This window comes from Salvelinus fontinalis, chromosome 27, assembly GCF_029448725.1.
Source record: "Salvelinus fontinalis isolate EN_2023a chromosome 27, ASM2944872v1, whole genome shotgun sequence".
NCBI classification, from domain to species: domain Eukaryota; kingdom Metazoa; phylum Chordata; class Actinopteri; order Salmoniformes; family Salmonidae; genus Salvelinus; species Salvelinus fontinalis.
This window is the reverse complement of record NC_074691.1, coordinates 31197176-31209110: the sequence shown is the minus strand read 5'-3', so window position 1 is coordinate 31209110 and position 11935 is coordinate 31197176. Positions and strand designations below refer to the sequence as shown.

Genomic DNA, 11935 nt, shown 5'->3' with positions numbered 1-11935 from the left:
TCAAAACATTTTGCAGCGGTCTAACTAATGAATACACCCATTGTCACTCTCAGGACCTGGCACCGAGGGCCCAATTTAAAGCAACCCTTAGACACTGTACACTAGTGGAGATCTGAGTGGATTTGACTGGTATTAACACAATATGGTGAAACTTCCGAGCAAAGCATATGACTGACAGCTGTCAAACCCTCTCAGCTCTCCACAAGTACCTAGGGTTTATGGTCTAGGGGTCCATTGGGGATTGGACCAAAGACATGACCACACAGGTGTTGTACACAGACCCAAACCCACCGCTCAAAACCAAGACAAAGAGAAATGTACAAAGGAAATCAGGTATACTCTTGACCCAAAAAGCGAGCATCATATGTTCAAAAAATATCTATGTATGTACAGTTAATAAGAACCAGTGAAAAGATTGAGAATGCAGTGATCGTTAGGAAGAAGACAACGATGAGAATCAGAATGGCACTAGCAGAGAATACTCATTCTTCTATGGGGAAAAGACCCACTGGGGTATATACAGAGCAGTGGGGGTCACTGCTATAAGCTGATGGTCGAGAAGGGTGGGGGGGATCAGAGAGAGCATAGGGGTGTGATGAGGAGATAAGGGGGGGGGGGGGGGGGGCAGTAGAGTCTTGAGGACCTGTGTGGTCACTCTCTTTCAAAAGAACACAGCGAGTCTACCCCCCCCAGAGTATCAGTTTAGGGGTCCTGCTACTAAAATGTCTGCTCCTCAGGTCCTTCACACAGAGGGGAGAACTCATCTCACAAAGTTCTTTCATGGAGAAGGAAAACTTCCAGAAAGTTCAGAGGATTCTGGACTAAACCATCTGTAGCCAGCCTGGGGTGGGTGTTTCCCAGCAGGAGTGTTTCCCAGCAGGAGTCTTTCCCCGCCGCTCCTCAGGTAGAGTTGGTGATTGAGTAATGCCCTTGTACCAGAGGGTCGGACTCCCCAGCACACACAGAATCTCCCGTTCCAGAACCTTTCCTCCATGTCCTCTGGCTCGGTCCTTTAGCAGGTCATTCAGACCAGTGAGCTCAAATGTTCCACTAACGTTATGGCAACGCCAATGGAGTTCCTCCAGAGTCCAACACGCATTACGTTGAGATTGCATATACAAGTACCTGCTGCCAACACAAAAAAGGGAAAGATAAGTCCTCATCTTTAACACTCCCCTATCAATGCAAGTCTCTCAGCTTATTGTAGACTAAGTTCCTGCAGGTGTTTTTGCATGATGTCAAATGTCTTAGATTGCAGTAGCCTGTAGCTGCCATTTATTTATAAAGTGGGTGCTGGGGGGGGGGGGGGGGGGGGGGGGTCTGCCATGGAGGAGCCTGCATTTAATTGTCCCAACATGCATTGCACTGCAGACAGAAATGGGTATGTGCTCACGATGTTGGAAGTTCAAGTCTTTAGGGAAGGGGGAGGCGGTGAGACCAACCTGGGCTCGTCAAGTCAGCCCACACCCTCTTTATTCTCACACAAACACACAGTACACCCCCCCCCCCACACACCCTCGTCATTCTCACACAAACACACAGTACAGTACACCCCCCCCACACACTCGTCATTCTCTTACACAAACACACAGTACAGTACACCCCCCCCCCCCCCCCCCACAGGAAGCACTAGTTGATTCAGAAAGAGAGACGACAGCTTTGCTTGTTTTAAAGTGCAATATCTACATGTAATTCAGAGAGAGAACACCTATGTCGCCCACTACTGGATCTGCGGAGGCTCCAGATATTCCCTGATAACCAAACGGCTGTGGTTGCTTGAGACCCCTGCCATGCAGATAGATCAGAGTGAGGGGGCATTGCCCCCTGGTGGTCAAAGGGGGTAGAGCAGACAGGAGAACAGACCGATTCCTATCTGTAATACTATACACATTTCACCATGCTACTGTCCAAAGACGTCCCAATATGGACACCGTCCAAAAGATATATCTCCCAACTCTGGAGCAGGTGTTTTTTCTCTTTAGTGTTGTGCAGTCTGAGGGGGTGTGTGAGATATCGTCTCAGAACAAGAAGAAAAAAAACAGCTGAAATTTCAGCACCACGGATTTTGGAGTTGCCGCCATGAGCCAGGCTCCACCCTTTGAGGGGGAGCCAAATGTCCTTACAATAAATGCATTTTCTCTGTGTGCTAATTCATTACTGTGAAACAGGCAATGTCCTTTATGATTGAAACAAGCTCTCAAAGGTATTTCATACTAGTCATTTTTAAACTCTAAAAAACAAAAATACGATACAAAAACAAGAAAAAAATACATGTTCACAAGTTTTCAATTGTGCTGCAAATATACATGAAACTCTTCTGGTATTCTCAGACAAGCTTCCTGACAAATATACATGATACTCTTCTGGTAGTCTCAGACAAAGCTTCCTGACAAATATACATGAAACTCTTCTGGTAGTCTCAGACAAAGCTTCCTGACAAATATACATGATACTCTTCTGGTATTCTCAGACAAAGCTTTCTGAAACTCTTTTGGTAGTCTCAGACAAAGCTTCCTGACAAATATACATGAAACTCTTCTGGTAGTCTCAGACAAAGCTTCCTGACAAATATACATGATACTCTTCTGGTATTCTCAGACAAAGCTTTCTGAAACTCTTTTGGTAGTCTCAGACAAGCTTCCTGACAAATATACATGAAACTCTTCTGGTAGTCTCAGACAAAGCTTCCTGACAAATATACATGAAACTCTTCTGGTAGTCTCAGACAAAGCTTCCTGACAAATATACATGATACTCTTCTGGTATTCTCCGACGCAAAGCTTCCTGACAAATATACATGATACTCTTCTGGTATTCTCAGACACAAAGCCTTCCTGACAAATATACATGATACTCTTCTGGTAGTCTCAGACAAGCTTCCTGACAAATATACATGATACTCTTCTGGTAGTCTCAGACGCAAAGCTTCCTGACAAATATATTTGATACTCTTCTGGTATTCTCTGACGCAAAGCTTCCTGACAAATATACATAATACTCTTCTGGTAGTCTCAGACAAAGCTTCCTGACAAATTAACATGAAAGTCTTCTGGTATTCTCAGACACAAAGCCTTTCTGACAAAATGTCTTAAGAGGTGATCGAGAGAAGAGAAAAGTTAAAGAGTAGATAGAGGAGTGAAAGATGAGTGTCTGCTGCAGAGGGGTGGGACGTAGCAATCTGGAAAAAGTCAAAGTTCGGACTATGTCAGAGGGGTCCAGGTCTGAAAGAGAAGGAGGAGAATTCCTCCTCCAAAGGTTGAGGGTACAAGCAGGATTCGGGGGAGAGGTTGTGTATTCTCCATAGGGTCTTTGGGTGGATCGGTGTGGTGGGGATGAGAAGAGGAGAAGTTTGGATGGGGGAAGAGTAGGAGAAGGGGTGAGGGTCAATATTGAGGGTTAGGACTAACCCTAACCTGGACGGAGGTATGTGTGGGTTGTTTGTGAGAGGCAGACTACTGTAGGGTTGATTCTAGAGCCTGTGGGGGAATGCTAAGGAAAGCCCAGTAAGACAACAGATAGTGTGGATGGGAGAATGGAAAATGGACTAGTCTGAAAATGGGTCCAGTTTGTTAAATGCCTCTGTCCACTCGTCAGAACAAAGCCTCATGGGAAAGTGAGTCCAAGCACAGGGAAAGAAAAGATTTCAAGACCAGGATCAGATCAAGAGGTCAACAGGTCAGTTATGACAATGACAGGTGACCAGTCAGACAGGAGATAACCAGGTAACCAGGTTTAGTAACGTGGTGGAGGATGGGGAACGTTGATTGTGATTGGTTGCCGTTAGGGGTTGAGGGAGTGGAGCTTCCTAGGTCAGAGGTGGGCGTGGTCCAGCTACTCCTCCATGCACATGGGCAGGTTGACGAAGGTGAAGACGTTGTACTCGATCATGATGGAGAAACACAGGAAAACAGCGTAGAGGACCAGCGTGTAGATACCCAGCTTCAGATCCAACTTCCAGTGGTTCACGTGGATCCCCCCCACCTGCAGAGGGGAACACACACATATGTTGTCACTCTGCAGAGGGGAACACAGTCAATCCTATATATAGTCACTCTGCAGAGGGTAACAGTCCATCCTATATATAGTCACTCTGCAGAGGGTAACAGTCCATCCTATATATAGTCACTCTGCAGAGGGGAACACAGTCCATCCTATATATAGTCACTCTGCAGAGGGTAACACAGTCCATCCTATATATAGTCACTCTGCAGAGGGTAACACAGTCCATCCTATATATAGTCACTCTGCAGAGGGTAACACAGTCCATCCTATATATAGTCACTCTGCAGAGGGTAACAGTCAATCCTATATATAGTCACTCTGCAGAGGGTAACACAGTCCATCCTATATATAGTCACTCTGCAGAGGGTAACACAGTCCATCCTATATATAGTCACTCTGCAGAGGGGAACACAGTCAATCCTATATATAGTCACTCTGCAGAGGGTAACACAGTCCATCCTATATATAGTCACTCTGCAGAGGGGAACACAGTCAATCCTATATATAGTCACTCTGCAGAGGGTAACACAGTCCATCCTATATATAGTCACTCTGCAGAGGGTAACACAGTCCATCCTATATATAGTCACTCTGCAGAGGGGAACACAGTCCATCCTATATATAGTCACTCTGCAGAGGGTAACACAGTCAATCCTATATATAGTCACTCTGCAGAGGGGAACACAGTACATCCTATATATAGTCACTCTGCAGAGGGTAACACAGTCAATCCTATATATAGTCACTCTGCAGAGGGTAACACAGTCCATCCTATATATAGTCACTCTGCAGAGGGTAACACAGTCCATCCTATATATAGTCACTCTGCAGAGGGTAACACAGTCCATCCTATATATAGTCACTCTGCAGAGGGGAACACAGTCCATCCTATATATAGTCACTCTGCAGAGGGTAACACAGTCAATCCTATATATAGTCACTCTGCAGAGGGGAACACAGTACATCCTATATATAGTCACTCTGCAGAGGGGAACACAGTACATCCTATATATAGTCACTCTGCAGAGGGTAACACAGTCCATCCTATATATAGTCACTCTGCAGAGGGTAACACAGTCCATCCTATATATAGTCACTCTGCAGAGGGGAACACAGTCCATCCTATATATAGTCACTCTGCAGAGGGGAACACAGTCCATCCTATATATAGTCACTCTGCAGAGGGGAACACAGTCCATCCTATATATAGTCACTCTGCAGAGGGTAACACAGTCAATCCTATATATAGTCACTCTGCAGAGGGGAACACAGTACATCCTATATATAGTCACTCTGCAGAGGGGAACACAGTACATCCTATATATAGTCACTCTGCAGAGGGTAACACAGTCCATCCTATATATAGTCACTCTGCAGAGGGGAACACAGTACATCCTATATATAGTCACTCTGCAGAGGGGAACACAGTCAATCCTATATATAGTCACTCTGCAGAGGGTAACACAGTCCATCCTATATATAGTCACTCTGCAGAGGGTAACACAGTCCATCCTATATATAGTCACTCTGCAGAGGGTAACAGTCCATCCTATATATAGTCACTCTGCAGAGGGGAACACAGTCCATCCTATATATAGTCACTCTGCAGAGGGTAACACAGTCCATCCTATATATAGTCACTCTGCAGAGGGTAACACAGTCCATCCTATATATAGTCACTCTGCAGAGGGGAACACAGTCCATCCTATATATAGTCACTCTGCAGAGGGTAACACAGTCGTACATCATACCCCTGGACACCCGACTGGTCTTATGCAAGAAATGACTGAGAACATTTGGTTAATCTGTCTCTTCCACACAGTCCAACAGTTAAGAATGAGACATAAATGTTCACATTTAATTTATACCATCATTTTTATTTAGCTTTTTTTTTAACCAGCTGGGCAAGTTCTCATTTACAACTGCGACCTACTGCGACATACTGGTCGCATTTACTACTTACATTTACTACTTACATTTTTAAGAAATGACTTGTAAATGCAGTTTATAATAACCCAAATGAATAAAGTTCAGTAAAATAAGCTGGTTTCATTTATTGATAAAAAAAACAAAAAGAAATCACACACACGTTCACATCAAGTTCGGGGTCGATAAATCACAATATTATGCACAATGTCAAATCTAATTAGTGCATATTAACATTTATAAATGATTCCCTCAAATTTCATGTGTAAGCAATTACATATTCCCATTAGCTGTGATTTAAGATACAGCACCTATGTTTTTAACTGCACACGGTCCCTTTAAAACAAACTACTACAGTGCAACAGAAAGCATGTTGGGTACCTTAATAGCAAATTCATCTAACGATCCTTTCCATTAATTCAGCAATTCAGCTTATACCACTTTTTTCAAACACACAGGTTTACATAGAAGCCTTGCAGTATTATTCGTATCCGGAAAAGAGAACCAGTCAAATCTGGCGGCATAAAACTACGGCCAATCGGAGACACATAAACACATGCAAATAGTATATGCTTTCATCAACTGTCTGAGTTGCATTATGATAAAAGACACGTTTGTCGTTGGACAATCTTCTCCCTTGTACATCAGCCAACGGATGACTCCAATGAAAAACCCACAGGCAGAATTTGTAATTTTAGGAAACACAATCTGGCCACAGCCTAATAAATACATTAGCAGATTGGTCAGCAGCAGTCATAGATATTACACTACTGACCAGTCATACTGTGTATAGAGACTACAATACATGTATAATATATGCCATTTGGCAGACACTTTTATCCAAGTGACTTAGTAATGCGTGCATACATTTTTTACGTATGGGTGGTCCCGGGAATGGAACCCACTATCCTGGCATTACAAGCATCATGCACTACAACAGAGGGTATCTGCTCACCGTCAAAGCCACAGATCCCAGAAGCAACACCACAGAGTAGACCAGTCCTCGACTGTTGATCATGACCTAGAGGGGGAAGGCAGAGTGCACGTTAGACGTTAGTTAGACATTACATGGGGAATACACGGCTCCGGTACGAGTCAACCTCTGTAAATACACGGCTCCAGTATGAGTCAACCTCTGTAAATACACGGCTCCAGTATGAGTCAACCTCTGTAAATACACGGCTCCAGTATGAGTCAACCTCTGTAAATACACGGCTCCAGTATGAGTCAACCTCTGTAAATACACGGCTCCAGTATGAGTCAACCTCTGTAAATACACGGCTCCAGTATGAGTCAACCTCTGTAAATACACGGCTCCAGTATGAGTCAACCTCTGTAAATACACGGCTCCAGTATGAGTCAACCTCTGTAAATACACGGCTCCAGTATGAGTCAACCTCTGTAAATACACGGCTCCAGTATGAGTCAACCTCTGTAAATACACGGCTCCAGTATGAGTCAACCTCTGTAAATACACGGCTCCAGTATGAGTCAACCTCTGTAAATACACGGCTCCAGTATGAGTCAACCTCTGTAAATACACGGCTCCAGTATGAGTCAACCTCTGTAAATACACGGCTCCAGTATGAGTCAACCTCTGTAAATACACGGCTCCAGTATGAGTCAACCTCTGTAAATACACGGCTCCAGTATGAGTCAACCTCTGTAAATACACGGCTCCAGTATGAGTCAACCTCTGTAAATACACGGCTCCAGTATTAGTTAACTCAAGGGACGCATCTCTATAGTCTTAAGTGGCTTCCTCCGGCCATGATGAGCAGAGAAAGTGTTATACTATTGAGATGCACTCCTAGTAGACAGGTGGGAGAGAGCTGGAACGACAATAAGGTCAAGGACTCACACAGCACTGAAACACAACGCTACTTTGTCCTTAAAAATGTTTTATTCCCCTATTCAAGTGATGAACACTTGAATTCATTTGAGTGTATTCACTTCCAGAAAGATGACTACTAAACTACAAATATTTACAGTGCATATTGAGCTAAAGTTGTACGTCTCTCAGCAGTGGGCTCTGTTCCCTATGCTCCAGGGTGAAGGTATCAGCTTCCACTCCCCCTATCCTAACTAAAAAGCTAAACTGATCCAAGATCAGTGTCCGGGGGCAACCTCACCCTACTCCGTTCCCTATAGCTGTTCTTACCTCAGAGCCGTAGCTGACCGCCATGGTCTGCAGTGCCCAGGGAACGCCCAGCCCAACCAGGATATCAAACACATTACTGCCGATGGTGTTGGACACTGCCATGTCACCCAATCCTAAACACAAATAGCTGTCGTTCAAATATAAGCATTTACATAAAAACAACCTCCAGAATTGACTTGGAAAAGCCTTAAAGAGTATCGCTAAAGATGGTACAGTCCGAAGAGCCCCCCCCCCCCCCCCCCCCCACCCAATGAAAAAAAGCCAATGACTAGATGACCTATCAAACAGTTCAGGGAGATGACAGAAACTAGAGCTGTACCTTGCCGAGCAACAATGAGACTGGCGATGCAGTCTGGAACGCTGGTGCCCGCTGCCAGGAAGGTGATGCCCATAATGACATCTGGGATGCCAAGGGTGTAGCCGATGATGGTGACCTGTGACCCACCCCCCACACACGTTACGACCGATAATTGACCAGAACGACAGACAAACACCCCTAGCCCCCCCACCCCCCCACACACACACACCCTCTACCCTGAGACTCACCATCCAGACCATGAAGTAGGAGAAGACAGCGATCCAGACGGTAGAAAGGAAGAAGGAGACCATGAAGAACTTCTCCCAGCGAGGCTTGGCACAGTTGGGGATGGTGAAGAACAGGACGAGCAGCAGGGGCCACGAGATCAGCCACTTGCACTTGCTGCCGATGCCATCTGCAGAACAGCAGCGCCAGATAACCAATCAAATGTATGTATTTATAAAGCCCTTTTTTTTAATATATATATATCTTTACAGTAAACCAGGGGGCTAAGAGTCTAGAAAAGCATGCAGAAGCACAGTGGTGACAACTCCCTAGATGAACCTCCTACTCTAGAACATTCTAGAACATTGTTCTGGTCCTGGAGATCCACAGAGGTCTGAAGGTATTTGTTCCAGCCCACAAAACGAATTTAACTCATCAGCTACTTGAATCATTAAGCACTTGACAGCTGAAACAAGTTTGTTTCATACACAAACTTGGCAGTGTTTGCCATGCACATAAGTCTGTCAGAGATCATTAGAGTTTGTCATGATATGATAAAGTCACTGGATAATTTGGGTAATGGCAACACGTCGACTGAAGTGGAAGCAAATGGCACCAATCTTGTCTTGACGACAAAACATTTCCTATCAACAGTCATGTTAAACTCTGTCTGGATAAACATCACGCTAATACACACCAGGGATATGAAAGGGGGAGATGGTTTCATTCTCCTGCTCCTCCTCTGCTGGTTTGTCTTCAGGCACGTTGCCATTCTCAATGTCCACCTTCCCCTCCAGAACCTGGGTCTCCACCCCGTTGGCACCCTGGACCAGCTTCTGACGCTGTCAGGACGAGGCAAAACAGGGAGCTGTTCATTACGGTACACATCCGAAAACATCCAGGGGTGAATTCATTACTCGCAGACAAACTTTTGGCCTGTTGCGAAACGTTTTTCAACTGAAACAGTTTACCGTTTACTCTAGGAACCAAATGGAAACAGAACGAAACAGGGAGGGACCTACCTGAATTAGACCAATAGAACCTACATTTTTTGTTGAAAAACATTCCCTTTGGAGTAAACAGTTTGCGTTACAAAGCGCAACACTTCTTGCAACAGACCAAACGTTTTGCTACGGTCTGCGACTAGTGAAAACACCCCAAGTAGACCCCCGCTGTTTCCGTCAGATTCTTTCTGTTTGGTGTCTAATGAACAATATAAAATCTACATCTGAGACCATTGCATTTTTTAACATGGAAACAATCTGCTCCTCATCTCTCATCGTGTAGTTGCATCCCTTTCTATCCATACCTCAGTGATGATGAGGCGACTGGCCATGCGCAGCCGGGTCTTTGGTCCAAAATGGCTGGTGACCATGACGCGGAGGCCGGCCTCTGGGAAGCGTAACTTGGGAGGGCTGGCGTGCATAATCTCATCGACCATGACCACAGAGCCACGACTGTAAGCCTTACTGGGCTTAACTGGAGATGGACAGACACGTTAGTCCTTCTAACTGACATGCACACACACACACACACAGACGCTAACACACAAACATGCTAGCAAAAAAACACCCAAAATCCACTGAAGTATCCAGTGAAAATCTCACTTTAAAAAAGGTATTATTCTGTTAACTCGTACCCAAACGTTGTTGTTGACTCATCCTGTACTCGTATGTGGCCAGAACATAAATTGGAGAACAAAACACTTCATTACTCCTCAAACTTGTATCTCAAACAAAGATACCTCAGGTGATAAGGTCAATCCCTTAGTCCTTTTTGGCCTAAGGAGCTCTCTTTTGGTGGACTCTTGTAGAAAGACATGACTTTACATGTTGTCATTTGAACATGTATGTATTCAGTGTATTGTTAGTTGTTTGAATGTCATCTAAATCTAGGCCAATATGAGCAGGACTATTTTCTAAGAGAACATTTAACCATTTAACATGTAACTTGTCTTCTCATGAGATTAAAGTCTTTACAGTTTTACTGCAAAATATGTATTGCCACAATGTTTGTTCTTCAAATTATGCATTTTATTAAAACAGAAAAATTAAGTAAATTGCCCACATTTCGAAAAAAACACATTTTAAATTAAAAAAAGATGGATATCAGTGAAGTATTATATCTGTCAGATTTGACATAGCCTAAATTAATTAATGATCATTAGTTGGAGCCCTATACAATATACAGTGAGCTCCAAAAGTATTGGGACAGTGACAGAGGTTCAACGGCAGGCTGTCAGCTTTAATTTAAGGGTATTTTAATCGATAAATCGGGTGCGCCGTTCAGAAATTGCAGCAAAAGTATTGGGACAAATTCACACATGTATATTAAAGTAGTCAAAGGTTTAGTATTTCGTCCCATATTCATAGCATGCAATGATTACGTCAAGCCTTTGACTCTACAAACTTGTTGAATGCATTGGCTATTTGTTTTGGTTGTGTATCAGATAATTATTTGCCGAATAAAAAAATGTATTATAAATAAAGCTAGTCAACACTTGCTATTCAGTTGTCAATCAACGCACAGTAAATAGCCTATGTGCCACGACTCCACGTGGTTGGCTACGTGAAAGAAAATAATGTGCATTAAAACAATTAGGCTAAGTTGATTGACTCATCGTTGGCACTTACATTACATAGGATGCAGAAATGCACGAGCATCAGGCCCTCTCCCTCCTCTGTGTAAAGAAATTTGACTGCAACCAACCACAGTGCACACAAATTGTACTGGGAGTCGAGACAGACAGCAGACTGCGTTTCCCTGTCATCGCTTGCTTAGTGACTGACGTGCACCTATCCTATCAAAAGATCGCTAGAAGATGCATATCAGTCATTCTAGAGGGAGAGGGGCTTGATGGACTAGCGAATTTAAACTTTTAAATGAAAAACATAGCTTAGTTAATATGAAGTGGAAAAAGTAGCCGGGTGAAAATGATTAGCGGACGGTGCTAATGGAAAACACCATTCCAACACAGAAAATATTCTTTTTAACTTGTGTTTTTGGAAGGAAAACTTTTTTTCACTCATACTGTAACTAAATATATGTCATATCTAATAGAAATCTGGAAACACTGGACAATTATTTTAAAGATGTAAAAACACCTTTTCGCAAAAAGTTTTCACTTGTGTTTTAAACATACTCCTAGTATAATGCCTGGATGCAGGGTTTAATATGTGTTCTATGTTCAATTATCAAGAGTTAATTAATTATACAAATTGATATGCATACATTAAGTAAACAAAGCTGACAAACATTCCCTATATTTGGATATTTAGTACCATAAGTCAGTGGGCTGAAACGTCAAGAGACAAGCAGAGCAA

The 11935-nt window shown here is 43.5% G+C and overlaps 1 protein-coding gene across 1 annotated transcript in view; it reads right to left on the bottom strand.

The window, feature by feature from the left end:
* Positions 1 to 613: 613 nt before the first annotated feature.
* Positions 614 to 11935, bottom strand: part of LOC129825457 (sodium/potassium/calcium exchanger 4-like) — a 52577-nt gene continuing 41255 nt past the window's right edge. Inside the window, exons 11-17 of the mRNA XM_055885568.1 lie at positions 9922 to 10091; positions 9310 to 9454; positions 8636 to 8802; positions 8409 to 8523; positions 8090 to 8202; positions 6884 to 6949; positions 614 to 3981 (exon numbers count right to left, since the gene is read on the bottom strand). Of these exons, the coding sequence (XP_055741543.1) occupies positions 3832 to 3981; positions 6884 to 6949; positions 8090 to 8202; positions 8409 to 8523; positions 8636 to 8802; positions 9310 to 9454; positions 9922 to 10091 (926 nt within the window). The 3' untranslated portion in view covers positions 614 to 3831. The remainder of the gene's footprint in view (positions 3982 to 6883; positions 6950 to 8089; positions 8203 to 8408; positions 8524 to 8635; positions 8803 to 9309; positions 9455 to 9921; positions 10092 to 11935) is intronic.